This window comes from Sminthopsis crassicaudata, chromosome X, assembly GCF_048593235.1.
Source record: "Sminthopsis crassicaudata isolate SCR6 chromosome X, ASM4859323v1, whole genome shotgun sequence".
In the NCBI taxonomy this organism is placed as follows: Eukaryota; Metazoa; Chordata; class Mammalia; order Dasyuromorphia; family Dasyuridae; genus Sminthopsis; species Sminthopsis crassicaudata.
In genome coordinates, this window is record NC_133623.1 from 6,719,654 (window position 1) to 6,740,553 (window position 20,900).

The 20,900-nt window shown below is 55.0% G+C and overlaps 1 protein-coding gene across 4 annotated transcripts in view; it reads right to left on the reverse strand.

The window, feature by feature from the left end:
* Positions 1-4,746: 4,746 nt before the first annotated feature.
* LHFPL1 (LHFPL tetraspan subfamily member 1) overlaps positions 4,747-20,900 on the reverse strand; it is a 50,928-nt gene continuing 34,774 nt past the window's right edge. For 3 of the 4 annotated variants that reach the window (XM_074278648.1, XM_074278645.1, XM_074278646.1), the window contains 2 exons: positions 15,867-15,965; positions 4,747-7,770 (listed from right to left, as the gene is read on the reverse strand). In XM_074278648.1, the coding sequence (XP_074134749.1) occupies positions 7,616-7,770; positions 15,867-15,965 (254 nt within the window). In that variant the 3' untranslated portion in view covers positions 4,747-7,615. The remainder of the gene's footprint in view (positions 7,771-15,866; positions 15,966-20,900) is intronic. The other variant, XM_074278644.1, reaches the window with a different exon arrangement.

Sequence of the window (20,900 nt, forward strand, 5' to 3'; positions counted from 1 at the left end):
TGAACGGAATGACTGAACAGCAACAACATTCTGGCCACAGAAGCCCAAAGGCCGGAGGGTCGGTCCTGCTTTCTGACGTTTCTATCTTTATGGCTTAGGACCAAACATTTCATGTCTCAGAGCCTCAACTTTCTCCATGTAAAATGGGAATAATAAGTATACTGATTTCCCAGGGTCATTGGGTGGCTCAAATGGGATGGATAATAGATTATTATTCGAAGCATTTTGCCAACATGGAAGCACTATAGAAAAGGGAGCTATTATTATTTTATCATCTTTAAATATTGAACTCGACAGCCAGCCTCATTTAAAAATACTTGGGCCCCAACCTTGACTTTGGCGGTCTCTGCAGATTTCCCACCGACTTGAAAGAGAGCTTGGCTCTCCCTGTCTATCCATAATTAGACAAGGTAATCATCAAATTCCATATTTTCCTAGCCGTATAATGAGTCTCCAAAGTCAATAATGAACTGCAAATATTCATAGAAAATATTCCTTTCTAATTTTAGGATTGATAATTCTCTCCTGGTTCTATTTGTGCAGCAGGAACGATGCTGGGTTCGGCTGCTTCCCACGATGCACACCGGGGCCCATCTTGCTCCTCCTCCCCTGAGCTACTTGTGAGCACTGCAGAGAGCCTGGGATGAGGGGAGGGGGAGGGCGAGGGGCATGGCTGGGGCCTGTGCCAAGGACAACACAGAGCCGGCCTGTCACATCTGCCACCGCTCATCGGCTCCCAGCTAGACTTGGCCCAGGAGGGTTCTGACACGATTCGTACGATCCTCAATGGCTCGGCCTCAGTTTCCTCATTTGTATTATACGATGTTGTGCTGTAAGGCTCGAATGAGATCAAAATGTATTTTAAAAGTTTATGAGCCTTCAAGATCAGCTGTGATTCCTGCTTCTGGGCTGGGTTTTTTTTTGTTGTAGAGAGGAGGGACATTGGGAGAATGGGAAGCCTAGGGGACACGAATACTAGAGACATAAGGGTCAGCTCTGTTGGGTTCATCTGTTGCCATCCATTTTTCCCCACCAGTCTAGAAGTTTGACTCAAGTTTGAGACAAGAACCAGATGGGGACCAACACTCCCTTCCCCACCCCCCCATATCCAGAGCCCTTAGCTCTGAAGCCTTGCCTTGTGGATCGCCCCCTTCTCACTGGCCTTTCCTGTTCTGATTTGGACTTGATTCCAAAGGAAGAAAGGGAGGCAGGGAGGGAGAAAGGAAGGGAGGGAAGGAGGAAGGGAGGAAGGGAGGAAGAAAAGAAGGAAGAAGAGAGCGAGGGAGGAGAGGGAAGGAGGAAGAAAGAAAGGAAGAGAGGGAGGAAGGAAGAAAAGAACAAAGGAAGGAAGGAAGGAAGGGAGAAAAGAGGGAGGAAAGAGAGAGAGGAAGAGAAAGAGGGAGGAAGGAAGTAAGGAAAGAAGAAGGGAGGGAGGGAGAGAGAGAGGGAGGGAAAAGGGGAGAGAGGGAGGCTCCATAGAGGGAGGGTGACTATCATATCCACATTCAAGTAGTTGAAATTTTTCATGGTGAAAGACGGCTTAGCCTTTTTGTGCTGCCTGGAAGCTCCCCCGGTGACTGGGAGGATGCTGGAGAAGGGCTTCTTGGGTAGGCAAGATTGAGTTTCTGGCCATTTCAAGTTCTCCCCAGCCCAGCAGGATTAGAGCTGCTCTTAAAACTGCACTAAGACTTTGGGGACACTTTGCATGTAGATCTCAATTATTATTACTTCCATTTTCTAGGGAAATTCAGTAGTTGTTCCTACCTGCCCTCTTTCTGCTGTCTGTAGAGGACCCCATCCCTCCTGTTTCTGGTCCCCCATTCTCCTCCCCCTGACCATCACTTCCCCTCCCTGGGGGACAGCCGCACAAACAGGGCACTTTGTCACAAGCTGTAGGAGATCTTTGTGGAGGGAAAGGCCAAGGAAAAAAGAAAAAAAGCTGTCTGATCTCCAGGTGTGAGGCAGCCCCTCACCTTATCCAGCTGCAGAGATCCGGCCTTCTAGGCCCGCTGCCAAGCTCTTCTCACTCCCACTCATGTTCCCAGGATCCTTCCTCATGAAACCCCCTGCCTCACTTTCCCCAAAGCCCTTTTAAAGGCATCCTCACTATTAAGGACATTCCGAATTGGAGCAAAGGTCCATCGGAGCCCTGTCTGTCTCCTGGTTGGCCCAAGGCAGTCTGGGGGGCTGCTCGGCCACCCTTAGGCCCCAGGAGCCCAGGGATGTGGGTACAATGGGGAGCAGCTCCCCAGCCCAGGGAGACTTTTGGAACAGAAGATGGGAAAAGGTGGGCAGCAGAGCTGGATGACTGCAGCAGCTTCTCAACAGCTGCCCCTGCTTCTAAAGTCCTTTGCCTCTCCCCTCCCCTCCTCTCCTTCTCTCTCCTTCTCCTTCTCTCTCTCTCTCTCTCTCTCTCTCTCTCTCTCTCTCTCTCTCTCTCTCTCTCTCTCTCTCTCTCTCTCTCTCTCTCTCTCCCTTTCTCTCCCCTTCTCTCTCTCTCTGTTTCTGTTTCTCTCCTCTCTCCTTCCCTCCCTCCTCCTTCTGTCTCTCTGTGTCTCTCTCTCTCTCTCTCCACACACACACACACACACACACACACACACACACACACACACACACACAGAGTGAGGAGCATCCCCTTTCCCTTGATTCCTGAAGGTCCCTGCAGTAGCCACAACTTAATCACTGAGTCTGTCTGTGAGACACTGGGGGGCTCCGGGTGTCCAGAGAACCGCTTGCGAACAGCTGCAGGCAGATGGCCCGTGGAGGCCTGGGCTGCATCTGGGCCATTTTCTCCTTCAGGCCCCACCATCCCAGGCCAGGGCCCAGCTGGAGTGCTTCTGCTCCTGCTCACGTAGCTCACTCCTTGAAGAGTCTTCTTTATGACCTTCCAGCTCTGCTGGGAGCCCGAGTACTCATCGGAAATGGTCTGTTCCCCATAATTCCTTTTGTCCATACTGAGAACGCAGTTCTTCTTTCCCAGCAACCCCACAGTACAAAAGTGAATCGTGTGCAGGTAGGGGAGCCTCTCTAAGAACGGGGAGAGGTACTAAGCCTCTGCCCAGTGGCCCTGGCCAACTTTTACCTCCTCTCTGTTGCTTCCTGTTCCTGGCTGCAGGGCCATTCCCCCTGGCTTTTCATCACAAACACTGAAAATGCATCGCAAGCTGTCCAGTTATCAGAGCAGGAGGAACAGGACGCTGCTGGTGACTCTGCCAAAGTTTGGGGGCTTGGAGCGAGGGGGCTCACCTTCAGGACGACCCACTTCGGTCTCAGGGAGCTTTGGGGCCCCTGGGAGTGCGGGGCTAATAATATTTGCATGCAGCGTTTAATTGAGCTCCACTTCGGCCTCGGTGCCCTGGCCATGTTGGCGTCACGCTGGGCAGCTTTCCTCCCAATATTCCCTAGAGATCCCTCTCCTTGAGAGGAACCGAGTCAGAATCCCTTGGTCCCTTGGACTTGAGTCAGTTCATCTTTTGACAAATATGGATTTGTCTCTCAAGCCTGAGCGTGGCATTTTTCATTCGGGGGAGGCAAGGAGATGAGCCACGGCAGATGCCGGGACAGCCAGAGACCGGCAAGGAGTTATGGGGCCGAGGGGTCGAAGAAAAGCTCAGGGCTCCACTGAACCCATCCTAGCGGCATGGGCGAAGGGGCTTGAGTCAAGTAGAATCCTTTCATTCGCCGGTCTGCTTAACCTTTATTGAATGTCCTCTGTGTGTGGCTTTGCCTTTGAGTGGTCTTGGCAGCTGGGTGGCACAATGGTTGGAGTACTGGAATTAGCATTAGGAATACCTGAGCTCAAATGCATCTTCAGACACTTGCTAGCTGTGTGACTCTGCTTACCTATTTTCCCATCTCAAAATGGAGGTAATCATAGCTCCTCCTTCCCAGATTATTGTAAGGGTCAAAGGAGATAAAATTGAGAAGTGCTTGGCACAGTGGCTGGCCCATGATAAGAGCTACATAAATGTTCATTATTATTTTTACTCCAGCAGTGTCCCCAGGAAAGCACAGGGAAGGCACACGTGGGCCTTTCGGGAGCTGGTCGGGAGTCAGTCCACTCCAAGAGTGAAGAAGTAGAGAGGCTGGAAACAGTGAACTTAAATCCCACTGAACGAGTGGCAGAAAACAGAAAGCTACGACAGAATATTGTGTGGTGAAGGTTGCCAAGGCTTCCTCTTGGCTTAGCATCCCAGCATGACAAGTACCCTTTGCCGGCCCCTAAAACAGACCAAATCTATGAGATGGTTTAGTGTTCGCTGAGGCACCTGTAGGCCCCATAAGCCTTCATATCATCCCGCATTTTGGTCCGTCACAAACCCGTCCCAGGAGGCTCTAGGACCAATGAGTGATTGGCTCGGTATCAGATCCGGGAGTGGGCTCTAAGTCATAAAGGGCAGAAAGATCAAAGGTTTCATCCCTCTCCTGAAATCAGGCGGAAATGCGAGCAGTCCTAAAGAAAGGGACTGCTTAGGGAGTCAGAGGTCCTGGTTCTAAATCTTCCCTCTTCCACTTCCTGTTTGATAGTTACTTCATCTCTTTCAGAGGATTTTCTCATTGGTCTGTAGCCTAATTCTCCCTCAATCTACTCCAGGTCCAAGTCAATCTTTGAGTCAGCATCTACTCAAAACCATAGCTCATGAGCCCCCACTGATACACACACACACACACACATATATATATAATGTGTGTGTGTGTGTGTGTGTGTGTGTATTTTTTAAATCAAACCAGAGGACACACTAGTTGAAAGCCAAAGAAGTTTAATTAAAAGAGCAAATAAATGACAAAGAATACCTCCCTGATCTGTACCCACTGCACACCCCCCCAGAATAGTTGGAAGGGCCCTCGGTGGCCAGCTGGTCCAACCTATATAATATTCATTCTCTCACAACTTCTCACCCCATCCCCGGGAGAGGATACAGGGAGAAGGAGCAAGCCGATGTCTTCTGCTGGTCTCCCGATGTCATCGGACTGGAAGGTATTCCAAAGCACTGCGATCTTGTGCCGCTTTCCTCTCTGTACCGCTGCTTTCCCAGCAAGCCATTCTGCACTGGGTCATCCCCCAAGCAAGCATAGGCCCAGTGATGTCTTCTCCCATCTGAAAGGCTCTGAGTCTGGGGGCCACGGCGCCGGGGCCTTCTCCCCCGGCTGCCGAGAGACGCTGCCTTTTCCCAGCCCTCTTCTCCAAATGCCCAGCAGAGGTCTTTCCCTTCATTTTGGCTAAGCTGTTCTACCTTGTCCCCCAGGTTAGAGGAGAAGATGCTCCAAGAAAAAAACCTGAACAGCAAGTTGGCTCCAAGGTGCACTTGGTGTTCCTGCACCACTTCAGGGCCCTCGCTCTCTGTCCTAAACAGCCCAGTGAGCAGCAGCTTTGGCACCTTGCTGTGGGGAGGGGGAGACGGCAAATCTGGGGAGGGAAGGGAGAGAGGAAGAGAAGGGGGGAGAAGAGGGTGAGTCTGGGGGAGTGAGGCCCCGGGAAGAGAGCCACAGAGGAAGGAGCCCACATCCTGGAATGGACCCGAAGCGCCTCCCGTGGCCTGACCAGAATGACCCCCATTCTCCTGACAATGCCGAAAGTGTAACTTCAGCATCTCGCTCCTCAGAAGCCCGGGAACCAGGGCACCGAGCGCCTGCTGGTTTATTTTTAGCCTTGAGATCATTCCCCCCTCCCCCCCATCCTGGAGGGAGCCCAGACTGGCTTATTTAAGACCACACCACGCTGCTGTGAAACTCGTGGGTGCCCTGGAGACCCTACCATGTGCTGGGGGGGAGGAGGGAGAGAGACTAGGCCAGATTGTAACTCCCGGGCAATGTCATTCTCAGCAGGAGCAGTCCCGTGGCAGCACGGGCTCCCCAAAGGGAGCCGCCTCTTGTTGCCCCGAGCCACCCACATGGCCACGCGTGGCAGGAACTGCCATTTTCCTGAGCTGCCCCAGATCCCATCTCTCTGAACGAGACACCCGCTGGTGCAAGCGATGAGTGGAGGCTCGGGCCCGCAGCTCTTCCCTCGGTGACAACAGGCCACCCAGAGGATCTCCTGAGCGGGAGCCCTGCGTCTTTGCCTTGCATCTGTCACAGTCGGCAGTCAGCTTCTTCCTCCCTCCTCCTGATGTGTTGGCCCTGGACTGCTCAGAAGCAAGAGTAACAGACCCATTTCTCCTGCTTTTTAAGTTGTGTAGAATGTTCTCCTCCCAACAACCCTGGTAAGGAAGAAGGGAACAGAAGTATTGCTATCACCCTGTGTAGATGGGGAAACTGAGGCATAGGGAATTGAGACTCTTGGTCGCTGTCCCGTGGCTAATAGGCATCCAGGCCTGGGATTGAGAATCAGGCCTTTCAGGCCCGGGTGCTTTGCACGCTACGGTGCTGCCCAGCTCCATAATCCCTTTTGGACAATCTGTGTGGCCCCGGAGGGAGGCAGGGCAGAGGCTAGAGCGGGGGTGAGGAGGGGGTCTATGCTGGCAGACTTCTGTTGTGAGCAAATGAAAAGGAAATCCGAGCTGCCAAATGCATCTCGAGCCACCTCGCAAGAAAGCTGCTAAGGCATGAAATCCCTTCAGGAGCTCAGGAAGAAATCCTCTTACAGCAAGCTCCCTGGACCCATTTCCAATTCAAATCAAGGCTCCTGGGCCTCCTGGAGGATCTCCCGGGGATTCTGGAGAATGGCAGGCTTGAATCAGGACACTCTGGAACCGGGTAGCTCAACCTCTCCTTATTTTAGACACAGGGAAACTGAGGCAAAGGAGGGCACCACAGTAAGGGAGGGCAGAATTAAAGCTCCTCCCAATACAGCCCTCACTACACTCCATCTTCTCATCCCCTGCAGAATCCACTCAGAAGCTTCCATTGCTTGATGAAGGAGCTCAGGGAGCCAGCCTGCTGACCTCCCTGTTGTGTCTGACATTCGCGGGTCTGTCTGCAGTGATTCCAGAATGGGCAGAGCCCCAGTTAACAATCGTCCCATGGGAGCAAGATGCGCGGAAGGGGCCCTCGTTTGGGAGGCGAGGGGGAAGCCGCCTATGGCAGGCTGCTGGTGCAAGAGTGTTGCTGGGCGGGATGCTGGGAGGGCTTCCAGGGCCTGGACCCAACAGGAAAGGATGCTTGTGCTTATTATATGGGAATAACGGTTAATAAGTGTCAGGGAAGTACTGATGGGTTTTAGTGGGGTTTGGGGGAAAGGGAACCCTCATCCTGGAGACCCCAAGGGGAAAGGGGAGGAAGGAAAGAATAAAAATGGAAGAGCCAATATATGATACCGCTATATTAAATTGCTCCTAGCCTTCTGGCTTTGGGGCAAGTGTGATGGTTAATGAGTGTCAGGGAAGTGCTGGCGGGTTTTGGTGGAAGAATATTGTGGGGGGTGGGGAAAGGGGAACCCTTGTCCCGGAGCCCCAAGGGGAAGGGGGAGGAAGAAAAGAATGAAAGTGGAAGAGCCAATATATGATACGGCTAGATTAAATTGCTCCTAGCCGCTTGGCTTTGGGGCAAAAGGAAAGAGAAAGCCTAAGACTTGGAGGGTGGGCTGGCTGGTAGGAAAAAAGCCTCGGACCTCCTTCGCAGCCATGCCCTCCCCTACCCCAGCACCCCAAGAGACTCAAAGTGGCCGGCTGGCTCAGGGGTGGAGGCAGTGCTCCAGCTCCATGGTGTACGAGTTCACGATGGGCTTGGGAAGTTTTCCAGCGAAGCAGGAGAGCCAGGTGCAGATCAGCATGGCCACCGCAGCTCCTCCCCCGGCACAGTAGTACGCCCAGCCCAGCTGGCAGGTACCTGAGGGAAGGAGAAGTGGGAGATGGGTAGGAGAGGCCCAGAGTCACAAGCCAGCCTCCTCTTGCTGGCCAGCTCAGGCCTGGCCCTCCACAAGCCTGCCTCCTTTGGGCCAATCCGGGTGCCGCCAGTCTAGGCCGGGCCCAGGCTGGGCACAGCGTGCTGCTCTCTGGGCACTTTCCTTCCTCGGGAGAGCACGCGCCGAGAGGCCTCTCGGCTGGCTTTGAAGCGTTCACAAATGCACTCCAGCCCCTCACCCATCATCCCCGAATTGGAAAAGAAATCAAGATTATGAGCCCCACTCTCAAGTCCTCCTTGTCCAATGCCACTTCCATTCTGACCTTCCTCTCTGTTCCCACACACAGGCTTCTCTGGGGGCCCTTCTGGACCCCACTGGCCGCCCTACTTCCAGGCTCTCCCATCTCCCCTCCAACCTCCCGCCCTCACTTCCCAGAATCATCTTCCTGAGACACAGGTCCCCCTCGGTCCCTCATTTCTCAAAAACCCCCAATGGTCCCCTCTTGTCTGTTGGAAATCCTCAACTCCTCCTTTTCCACAGGCGGACCCCGACCTTTCTTTCTGGCTTCCTCTCCCTTCCTCTCCGTTCCAGGCAAGGCTGCCTGCCTCTTGCTTTACCCATTCCCGTGTCCTCCAAGAGTTTGTGCCCATCCTCCAAGCTCAGAGTTCACAGAGCTAAAGAGAACCATCTTGAGCAACTTTTCTCCCCATTTTATAGATGGGAAAACTGAGACCAGGAGAGGGGAAGTGAAAGGCTCAAATTCACCTAGCCAGTCAATGGCAGGGCTAGAATTTGACTCCCAGTTGTCTAAGGCAGGGAGCACTGGGGCTGGATGCAGAAGACCCGGATTCTTTTCCCATATTCCCCGTGTGACCACGGCCAAGGTACCTTGATCTGTCCGGACCTCAATTTCCTCATCCATAAAAATGAGGGCATTGGTCTAGATGATCTGTTAGGGTTCCCAAGTCCAGTAATGGTCCAATAATCTGGTCCCCTTCTCACAGCCGCCTCCTGCCTCCAGGATTTCTCCTGGAAATGTAGCTGGGTTCATCAAAATGGAGCCCACAGCTTCCCCCTTGGTCCCATCTTCCCCAGCACCCAGCACCGTATCATACTCCGGGAGGCACCGAGATACAGAAATGGCGGCATTGGGACAGAGGATCTAGATTCAAGTCTGCCTCTTTGTGTCTATACGGATATCCGCATGGATATCAACACACACACACACGATTATGTGGATTTATCTACAGGCCGGGGACCGGTCCACCCCTCTGGGCCCCCCAGAGCTAGCGAGCATGCTGAGGATCGGAGCGGCCAGCTCCATGCTGGCCCAGAGGCTTCTGGGACCCACCGAGCTCATCTCCCCTCTGCTCCTGCCATTGCTTGTCAGGCCAGCCCCTTGTTAGAGCGGGCAGGATGTTTCTATTATGGAAGCACACTTGGGACCGGGGTAGGACTTGTTTCTCTAAATGAACAGAATAAATGCATCAAGTACCATTGTCCCAAAGCCCTTGGCAGAAAGCAAGCTGCTGACGGGGAGAGAGCGGCGAGCTGTCAGGGAAGCCCCGCCATCGCTCCCTGGAAGGAGGCCCGAACACCTCTGGGCTCCCAGCTGTATCCTGAGCCCTCTGACTTCTACAGAGTCACAGGCTAAGAGACGAGGCCATCTGATCCGCCCAAAGGAAGTCAAGGCAGAGAGAGCAAAAGGGACTTTGCCGTCATCGCACGGCCAGGGAGGGGCAGAGCCCTGTTCTCTACCTCCAGGTCCAGTCCTCTTTCCAATGCAGCCCGTTCTATCTTCTCTGCGGGGGTGGGGGGGAAGGAGGAAGGAGAGAGAGAGGGAGGAGAGACAGAGATACACAGAGACACAGGCTCACATAGCCAGAGACAGACAGAGAGGGATGGGCAGACAGAGACAGTGACAGGAGAGATACAGAGAGACAACGAAGGGAAGGGATGAGAGACAGGGAGGAGGAAGAAAAGAGAGAGGGAGAAGGGAGAGAGGGGGAGAGAAAGACACACCCAGAGATCTGTGGAGAAACAAAGAGAGACAGACTGGGAGAATCGAGAGTTTCTAAAAGGAAAAGCATGATGGATGCTGGGAACCAGGATACCTTGCTTCTAGTCCTCCATCTCTGCACTACCTGGGTTACCTGGAGCAAATCATTTAACATTTCTGAGCCTCAGTTACCTTTTTTGTAAAATGGGGATAACAAGAAGCAGGAAACAGAGCTAAAGCTCTCTTGTGGCCTCTGTTAGCAAGAAAGAGCTAAGACATCTTGAAACATCCGGGCAGAACCCAGACTGTCGGGCCTGAGGTTGGGAAAAGGCAGCAGCCGGCCATCTCACGCTGGGGTAGAACGGCACGACCTCATTGTTGGCAGTGTTCTGAGCCTCACTGCCCACTCCAGATTTTCTGGAGAACCGGTGTTCGCGGCCCGGAGCTCATGTTAGAGGATGGAGGGAAGGGAGCGAAGGGAGGCCTCTGGGGCCCGGCCATGGCCCGTCTCCTCCCCGTCTGTTCTGTGCCCTCTTGCTGTGTCATCCCTCAAACCCCGTCTGTGAGTCATTCTGTTCCGGTGTGGAGTTTGCTGTGACAAGATCCCTCATCAGAGTTATTAAATCATCACTCAGCAGTGGGGCGGACATTTCAGTCAGACGCTCGGCTTTTCCTCCAAGTTGCAAATCAAATCGCTTTAGAGGCCGCCTCTGTTTCCTTCGATTTGGCACTCAGTTATGCTGCTGCAGAGCCAGTGCTTGATCCGGGTTCTCAGATGCTACTGTCTCGTGCTCAAGGCCATTCTCCAAACCCCTGGGGGTTGCTGTGAGCCCCTGGGCCGGGTCCAAACAGAACCAGGCCATGAGATGAGTGTGCACAGGTGGGGGAGAGTGAAGGATCATGGGACCGCTCCTCTGTGATGGGCCGGGAGGGCCTGTGGGAAGGGTGGCTGCTCCGACTCCATCCCTCCATTTGTCTTCTAGCCTTCCTTCTCTTATGGGCACCTAATGGGCAATCGCCACACATGGAGTAAAAGCGCCTACTGTGCTCGGTGCCGAGGCTATGAGCGCGCAACTGAAATGGACCCCACTGGCAGCAAGCTCTGGAGGAGCTGGCGTCTCGATACAAGTAGGAGCGGGAAAAACGGATGCAGAGGAGCTCGGTGGGGACAGCAGAGGGGAGGCCCAGCAGCCAAGGAGGCCACCAAAATGCCTCCTGTAGAAGAAAATGTCTCAAAGGGAGCTAAGGGTTCAGAGAGGCAGAGGGAAGGAGGGCCGAGAAACAACGGCTGGTCTGGGAAGCCCAAAAGACATTTAAGGACATTAAGTGGTACGAGGACATTTACGTGAAGGATCCCCCATCTGGCTGGGGACACAGTCATTATTGACATGATTGAGTTGTAGATGCTGAGAGAAAAGAGAGACAGAGAGAGACAGACAAGGAGAGATCCAGAGACAGAAACAGAGACCTAGAGACAGAGAGACAGAGGGGGGAGGCGACAGAGAAAGACAAAGGACACATAGGAAGAGAGACAGACAGTCATAGAGACAAAGAGATAGAGAGGAGAGAGGGAGAGAAAGATAGACAGACAGAGACACAGAGAAAGACAGACAGAGACAGAGAGATGAAGGGGATGATAGAGACAGAGAGGGAAAGACAGAGACGTAGAGAGATAAAGTGAGAGATAGAGACAGACAGACACAGAGATAGACCTGGAGAGAGACAGAAACAAAGACTTGGATACAGAGAGGGGAGAGAGAGACGGTGAGAGAAAGCCACTGAGGGGGTAGCTGGCAAAGCCAAGATGTGCGAGTAGAAGCCCTGAATGGTGACATTTGGGGCAGAATCCAAAAGTAGCTTGGGAAGCAAGGACCGAAGATGGTTGAAGGGTGGCGCCAGCCTGGGGTGCTCAACAGCCAAAACGTGCAGTTATCGGACCGAGCCAGTGCCACGTTGTGGGGCTGGCAGCTGCGGTCAGGACAATTCCCAAGTGGGCCCCGGAGACGGTGTGGGCCGCCTAGACAACAGGCTGCACTTTCACCAGTGACTGAGGGGACCGAGAGCCACGGGGAAGGCCGATCTAAAACCAGAGAGCGCCAGCCATTGATCGGAGTCCGGAAAAAGAAGGCTCGCCAGTCTGGAGGTGACCCAGGAAGCACTTGGGGACCTAAGTTCAGTGATGCACACGCGGCTTCCCTAGAAGCTGTAGCTTGCACTGGCCCAAAGGGGGGCCCTTTGAATGGTCATCTGTAGATGGGGGGTAGGGAGGAGGGTTGCCTTAGAGCCATGGGAACAGGTGAGTAAATAGCGAGAGATCCCTGGTCCCTGATGTGCTGGTGGTAGGAAGAGGCTCCCCAGTAGCCAGGGTCCCTTGGGTGGCAGAAGTGTTTGGGGCATTCTTGCCACATGGGAGCCACAATTACTCCTGGGCTTATGGGTACCCAGCAGTCTTAGTGAGAAACTGGTGGCCCAGGGCAATGGACTTTCCATGAAGCATAGGAGGGAAGAAGAGAAAAAGGGCAAAAGAAGACAGAGAAAAGGAAGGTGGGAAGGAAGGGGGGGCACAGAAGAGGAAGCAGGGAGGTTTTACTTGGAGAATAGCAGGCAGGATGCTTGGGGGGGGCTGGCCATGGTAGGAGGAGGCAGGCAGGATTGGGCCCTTCCATGGTTTTTGCCTAAGGCGGGCCACCTAGTGCGGGGGTGGCCATTGGCCCCCTTCCCCTGCCCGCCCCCTAGCTGAGTGTGCAAAGCCATGTGCTAGTCCCTTCCCTCTCCCGGGGGCCGCTGAGAGGCTGGCTCTCCTAGGAGAGCTCTTGCGGAAGGGGAGGCCCAGAATGGGAACCCCCAGGAGTGTCTCAGGGGCTCCCCTACACGGGCTTCTCCACAGAGTTGGGCCCAAGAGCCCCCAAGCCACGGCAGGAAGAAGCCTCAACCCCGGGAACAGGAACCCAGAACATTGTTGGTGCTCGTGGGGCCTGCATGTGGTCTAGACTAGTGAGGATGAGGAGGGCAGTGAGGATGAGGAGGGCACTGCCTTCAAGCTGGAAGAAGCCAGATAGCCGTGGGCTTGGCAAAGGGCCAGGCGTAAATCCTCTGGGGGATTCTCCTCATGGCATTTGCCTCGATGCCCATTTAAGCAGCACCGCTTCCTTTGGGAAGGCAGAAGCTGTTACTGCCCCACCCCAGCTCCAAACACAACCCCTTTTTTTTCTTTTCCTTCTTTAACAAATGGAGAAACTGAGGTTCTGAGAAAGGTAGCAACTCACCAGACATGGTCAAACCTCAGCCTGGAGCTTGAGGAATCGGGTCCAACACTTGCAGTCCAGTCATTTCCTGAGGCATTCTGGATCCTTTTTCTCAAGGCAGGAGAGGCAAGCACCCCACCAGAGAAGGAAGGCGGGAGGAAAAGGGGCCCCCCAGAGCGGACTGGCGGGGGGGGGACAGGCTTGGAGGAAGAGAAGGGAAGGGGACGGTATGGATGGAATGGTATAGCAGGGCTAGGGGAAGGGAGACTGCCTTGAAATGGCTGTCTTTGTTGCCACCATGTGGCGGCTGGCTGAGACACAAGCTGTCCCTGCACCAGCTCTTCTCAGGGCCTCCATGGGCCACAAGAACAGAACCCCACTGGAGAGGGGACTGGCCAAGGGTGCGATGAAGAGCCGGAGTCAGAGCCAGGATTCCTGCCTCACTCTCCTTCCAGATTCCTTCTGAACCTCCTTCCAGGGCTGCTGCTCTGAGCCCGTGGGTCTTGGTACTGCCCCCAGTACCCTGCAGAGCGGGTGGCCACAGGTACAAAGAGGAAAGCAGCTAAAGAAGGTCCCGAATCCCAAGGTGCACAGAAGGCCAACCCTCAGCGGAGGGCCACAGAAGACCTTGACTCAGCCTGTGATGAGGAGAGGGGACGGAGCTCCAGAGTGGGGACATGTGGCCGAAAAGCATCATACCAAGAGGAGCCTGTAATTGCTCACAGCCTCCCCACCCAGGCAGGCAGGCTAGGGTCCCGCTCTGTGTGCAGGCCAGGCCCCGAGGCCCAGAGGCGGATCCGAGGGATCTCGGACAGCACCGAGAACAGCACCCTCACTTGGAGAGGAGGAAGGGGTAACCCTTGCTCCCGGAGGGCAGAAGGAGCAGCAGTGGGCCAGGAGCAGAGACACAGATTGGGATTTCGGTGCCCCATGGATACTCTCAGATACCTGGTCTCCTGGGTTCTCAACAAACTCTCTTCCCAAGACCTGATTCTCCACTCCAACACCATTCCTTAGCCTCATCATGGCCTCCATCTGGCCGCCCCTCTCCCATGGCTGGGCTCCCCTTCCTTCCCTAGCCAGACCGTCTGGTGACCCGGCTCAGCCGTACATTGCCCGCTCCTCTAGGATCCTTTGCCCCCTCATCTTCTTCTTTATCCTACCCAGCTAACCTCCACCCCGCCATCCACCATATTTGCTCTTCATCAGGAATTGAGCTAGGGAAAATCCCAAAGCTGCCGGCCGGGCCCTCCCTGTCCTTGAAGCAGTTCCATGTTCTAGGCTCTGAAGCAATCCGTGCAAAGTCCCTATTTTTCCTTAGCACCTCTCCTGACACCCCCTTCCCTTAGTCCCCCAGCTAAGAATCCACCGGGAAGCCAGTCGCCCCCTTCCTCTTATCATTCAGCCATCTTCCTGCAGTGCCCCTGCCTCTCCCCCTCCCACACACCAAAGTCAGATCCCCTCTCTGTCTCCTCAGGCCCGTCCCCTCCCGTCCCCTCCTCGCCAGCACTTTGGCCCTTTGATCTTCAGGCCCTCCCTAGTACTCAGCTTCTCCAGAGGCTTTTCCCAACCCCTACTCATTCGGTTAATTATTTCCTATTATCCCTTTTGATCTCTTCAACTTCCGGTTCAACAGTCATTTCTTGGCAGGTAATTTTTAGGTTCATATACACCATCCTGTATCCTTCTCCCAACTTTTCATCTCCCATTGCCTTTTGGACATCCCAAATCGGATGTTCTAGAACGTCTCAAGTCCCATAGGCCTCTGGGTCTTTCCCCCAAATCCTCCCATATTCCTAACTTCCTTGTTATTGTCAAACGTTCCTCGGGCTCACAACTTGTGAATCGTTCTTGGCTCTCCAGGGATTTTCCCTTCTTCACATCTCATACCCAGCCCCTTCTTTCTTCCGACACTTCCGCCCCCCACCAGATCCCCATGCAGGCCCTCAGCAACTGCTGGTTAAGCTTCCCGCCACGAGTCTCTCCCACATGAGTTTATCCCAGAGCATAGGTCTGACCAAGTCTTCCCTATTCACTTCACTGCAGTAGCTTCTTATCACTTTCAGGACCAAATAAAAGTCCTATTTGGTGTAGCAGATAGAGCATCAGCCCTGAAGTGAGGAGGACCTGAGTTCAAGTCTGGTCTCAGACACTTAATGCTTTCTAGCTGTGTGACCCTGGGCAAGTCACTTAACCCCAATTGCCTCAGCAAAAAAATACAATTTAGCATTTAAAGTTCTATGAGTCTGCTCTTGCCTCCTGCTTTTTAAATCATATACTTTATCCCCCGCCCCCACCATGGACTTTTATAAAGATCTAACCACTGTGTGCCAGACTTGGAATGCCCCCCTCCCTCATCTCCATCTCTCCTGTTCCTTGGCTTACTTCAAGAGTCAGTTCAAAGCTCACCTAGTACAGGGGGCCTTTCCCCAGCTCCCTGGCTCTAAGATCCACTCCGTGGTCCTGGTTATCATTATGTCGTCCCCCATAATATACCGGGTGGAGACTGAGTTTTTGCCTCTTGGGGTGCCCCCAGTGCTCAGCCCAGCATCCGGCACTGAAGAAATCTTCAATAGATGCTTGTTGAGCAACTAAAGCTAGATTTCAGGACGATCTGTCTACGGAGGAGAGCTATCCCAAAGTGGAGCCGAAGGCCTGGGATCCTCTCCTTGGGGGCCTTAAGAAGAACTGAATGGCTTCTGCTCTGCGATGTGGTCTCACGTGGTCTCTGAGCCTCCTTCCTGGGAGAAAGCCTGGGAGTCCTCCCTCCTGCCCCCCTCCCTGTCCCTCTGGCTCCCCATTTCTGGCCTACTGAGGCCTCTTGGGCTCCTCTTACCTAAATGAAACTGGCTGGAGGCATTGCCACAGGTCTGCATCACCTCAGGGCTGTTCCATCCCAGGGGGTACAAGGCACAGCCTGCTCCGATCAGCAGACCTAGGACAGAAACAGGGAGGATGTTCCTTAAACCCTTTCCCTTGGGGCAGGAGAGGGTCCATACCAGGCAAGGGAGAGAGTGCTCTTGCCATCACCCAGTGGGAGGCAGAGGGCCCCGGGGCAGCCGGGCACTTTCCCAGGATTCAGTGGGGCTGCGTTTCCTAGCCCACCTAACACTCGACTGCCGGGGCTGGGGCCTGGAGGGACCGTGGGAAACCCATTTTAATCTGTCTGTGCTCCAGAAAAAGCAGCAAGACCTGGCTGCTCCTTGGCATTTGTCTTGGCTTCCAAGCTGAACAGGAGGCCGTAGCAGCTGTTGGGGGTCCCTAAAGCTTGATATGAGGATTTTTTTCTAAGGTTAAGGTTTGGGATATGGTCAGTGCCGTGGGTAGCGGAGATTTTGACCAGTAGTGCGAGGCCAATGGCTGCCTCACAAGCTGAAAAGACTAAAAGGATCAAGGGAGTTATAGATATTGAGACTATATGGAAGTGGGTAATTAAGAGGGTTATAAGGATAAAAAGTGTGACCAACTGCTCCCCTCTTCCTCACAGAAAGAGTGGCCACTGATCTGAGAATAAAATGGCCCCTTGTCCATTTGTTTGTTAGGGAGCTCCCTGACTGCTGCTCCTTCCCATGAGCCCCTGCTGGAGCAGCAGGAGACATCTATGTGTGTGGGGGGTGGTACTGGGGTCACCTTGTCTGGTCTGACTCTGGGGGGAGAGCAGCTCCTGACTCCTTCCTGCATTTGGCTCCTATAGCTCATGTCCGCGGTCAAGGCCTGGCAGAGAGAGTGCAGTCTGGGGCCTTAATGGATTCTCTTTCTCTCCCCCTCTCTCCCCCTCCCCCCTTTCTTCCCCTCTTCCCCCCTCTCTCTCCCTCTCTTTCTCCCCCTCCCCCTCTCTCCTCCTCTCTTCCTCCCCTTCTCTCCCTCTCTCTCCCTCCCTCCCTCCTTCCCTCTCTCTCCCCTCCCTCCTTCCCTCTCTCTCCCCTCCCTCCCTGCCCCTCTCTCCCCCCTCCCTTCCTTCCCCTTTCCCCCCCTTTTTCCCTCCTTTCCTCCCCCTCTCCCCTCCCTCCCTCCCCCTCCTCTTTTCTCTCCCTCTCCCCATGGTTTAGGGGCTGCAGACGCACATCTGCCCTGGGCATAATGGGGCCCAGGTGCCTGGGCTAATGCACGTGCTGCCGAGAAAGTGTGGGCCCTGGGACGAGACCAATCCCCCTCCACCCAGCCAGGGGCTGGGGAAGCCCACCACAGGCTCTCCAGGACCTCCCTGCCTTGGCACCCAATTGGCCACCCTCCCGCCCAGGAGGAAACTGGCCTCTGGGGCTGGGCTGTCCCGTGTCTGCCACCCATGGAGCCTTTCCTAAGTGGTACCCTAGCGTGCTGCCGCCCCGGGGGGTTTCATCCCCCTGCAAAGCACCATCCCCGAGTCTCAGTGAGCCTTGCCAAGTCCTCTCCTAGAAAAGGAGCATTTTACAAATGAGGAAATTGAGGCACAGAGAAGCAAAGGCAAGAACCTCTTCCAAGGAGGCATCCAAGATCGGAGAACAGACCCCCAAGTATTGGTTCCAGGAAATGCACCCTTCCTTGTCCATTCTGTCCTTCATGTCTTGGGCCCTGGCCACGTTGCTCCCTTGCTAGCTTCAAGAATGCTGGCATCCTGACTTTATTTACCTGCCTGCCTGCATGTGTCTTGATGCCACCCTCTTTGGATTGCCTGGGATTGAACTTTGGGCGCCTTTCTCAGCCTCAGTTTCCTCACACTTGCATTTCCTCCTTCCAAAGGGTTGGGAAGAAACCCAAAAATACACCCCACCCACCCCCATGTAGATGTGGGAAAGATCTTTCACATTTACTAGCTAGATGACTTTGCTCAAGTCACTTAGCTGTTCTCTGCCTCAGTTTTCTCATCTATAAAATAGAGATAAACATAGCAGCCTGCTCCTATGTGGTTATGAAGATCACTGTAAAGTGATGACTGTAAAGTGTTCTGCAAACCTTAAAACACTTAAATGGTCATGAGTGTATCTTCTCCTTTTTCCTTCTCCTCCTTCTTCCTTCTTCTCCTTCATCATCATCATCATCATCATCATCATCATCCTCCTCCTCCTCATCATCATCCATCTGTACTTCTCTCGCCCTTTCTGCCATCTCCAGCTCACTGCTTGAGCTGAGCCTAGTAGGGAACCAGGGATCCTCAGAGATGAGGCAGAAGTAAGGACCAATGCTTTGTGGATGTGGAAGGCGACCTGTGCAAAGGCAGGGGTGGAGATGGGAGATGGACGGCCCAGGATGAGGAGCTCAAATGGGCTAGTTTGGCCAATGAGGATGAAGATGATGATGATGACAATGAGTGAAAAATTCAGGCCCCTTGCAGCTAGGCCCACTCAGTCCAGGCCCCCTGTGGCTAGGACCACTATGGCTAGGACCACTATGGCTAAGACTGCTATGGCTAGGCCCCCTGCGGCTAGGACTGCTTTGGCTAGGACTGCTATGACTAGGCCTCCTGTGCTAGGCCGCCTGTGACTAGGCCCCTGCTGCTAGGCCCCCTGTGGCTAGGCCCCCTGCAGCTAGGACTGCTTTGGCTAGGACTGCTATAGCTAGGCCCCCTATGACTAGGACCACTATGGCTAGGACTGCTATGGCTAGGCCCCCTGCGGCTAGGACTGCTTTGGCTAGGACTGCTATAGCTAGGCCCCCTGTGACTAGGACCACTATGGCTAAGACTGCTATAGCTAGGCCCCCTGCGGCTAGGACTGCTATGGCTAAGACTGCTATGACTAGGCCTCCTGTGCTAGGCCCCCTGTGGCTAGGCCCCTGCTGCTAGGCCCCCTGTGGCTAGGCCCCCTGCTGCTAGGACCCCTCAGCCCAGGCCCTCTGTGGCTAGGACTGCTATGGCTAGGCCCCCTGTGGCTAGGACCACTATGGCTAGGACCACTATGGCTAAGACTGCTATGGCTAGGCCCCCTGCGGCTAGGACTGCTTTGGCTAGGACTGCTATGACTAGGCCTCCTGTGCTAGGCCGCCTGTGGCTAGGCCCCTGCTGCTAGGCCCCCTGTGGCTAGGCCCCCTGCAGCTAGGACTGCTTTGGCTAGGACTGCTATAGCTAGGCCCCCTGTGACTAGGACCACTATGGCTAAGACTGCTATGGCTAGGCCCCCTGCGGCTAGGACTGCTATGGCTAAGACTGCTATGACTAGGCCTCCTGTGCTAGGCCCCCTGTGGCTAGGCCCCTGCTGCTAGGCCCCCTGTGGCTAGGCCCCGTGCTGCTAGGACCCCTCAGCCCAGGCCCTCTGTGGCTAGGACTGCTATGGCTAGGCCCCCTGTGGCTAGGACCACTATGGCTAGGACCACTATGGCTAAGACTGCTATGGCTAGGCCCCCTGCGGCTAGGACTGCTTTGGCTAGGACTGCTATGACTAGGCCTCCTGTGCTAGGCCGCCTGTGGCTAGGCCCCTGCTGCTAGGCCCCCTGTGGCTAGGCCCCCTGCAGCTAGGACTGCTTTGGCTAGGACTGCTATAGCTAGGCCCCCTGTGACTAGGACCACTATGGCTAAGACTGCTATGGCTAGGCCCCCTGCGGCTAGGACTGCTATGGCTAAGACTGCTATGACTAGGCCTCCTGTGCTAGGCCCCCTGTGGCTAGGCCCCTGCTGCTAGGCCCCCTGTGGCTAGGCCCCCTGCTGCTAGGACCCCTCAGCCCAGGCCCTCTGTGGCTAGGACTGCTATGGCTAGGCCCCCTGTGGCTAGGACCACTATGGCTAGGACCACTATGGCTAAGACTGCTATGGCTAGGCCCCCTGCGGCTAGGACTGCTTTGGCTAGGACTGCTATAGCTAGGCCCCCTGTGACTAGGACCACTATGGCTAAGACTGCTATGGCTAGGCCCCCTGCGGCTAGGACTGCTATGGCTAAGACTGCTATGACTAGGCCTCCTGTGCTAGGCCCCCTGTGGCTAGGCCCCTGCTGCTAGGCCCCCTGTGGCTAGGCCCCCTGCTGCTAGGACCCCTCAGCCCAGGCCCTCTGTGGCTAGGACTGCTATGGCTAGGCCCCCTGTGGCTAGGACCACTATGGCTAGGACCACTATGGCTAAGACTGCTATGGCTAGGCCCCCTGCGGCTAGGACTGCTTTGGCTAGGACTGCTATGACTAGGCCTCCTGTGCTAGGCCGCCTGTGGCTAGGCCCCTGCTGCTAGGCCCCCTGTGGCTAGGCCCCCTGCAGCTAGGACTGCTTTGGCTAGGACTGCTATAGCTAGGCCCCCTGTGACTAGGACCACTATGGCTAAGACTGCTATGGCTAGGCCCCCTGCGGCTAGGACTGCTATGGCTAAGACTGCTATGACTAGGCCTCCTGTGCTAGGCCCCCTGTGGCTAGGCCCCTGCTGCTAGGCCCCCTGTGGCTAGGCCCCGTGCTGCTAGGACCCCTCAGCCCAGGCCCTCTGTGGCTAGGACTGCTATGGCTAGGCCCCCTGTGGCTAGGACCACTATGGCTAGGACCACTATGGCTAAGACTGCTATGGCTAGGCCCCCTGCGGCTAGGACTGCTTTGGCTAGGACTGCTATGACTAGGCCTCCTGTGCTAGGCCGCCTGTGGCTAGGCCCCTGCTGCTAGGCCCCCTGTGGCTAGGCCCCCTGCAGCTAGGACTGCTTTGGCTAGGACTGCTATAGCTAGGCCCCCTGTGACTAGGACCACTATGGCTAAGACTGCTATGGCTAGGCCCCCTGCGGCTAGGACTGCTATGGCTAAGACTGCTATGACTAGGCCTCCTGTGCTAGGCCCCCTGTGGCTAGGCCCCTGCTGCTAGGCCCCCTGTGGCTAGGCCCCCTGCTGCTAGGACCCCTCAGCCCAGGCCCTCTGTGGCTAGGACTGCTATGGCTAGGCCCCCTGTGGCTAGGACCACTATGGCTAGGACCACTATGGCTAAGACTGCTATGGC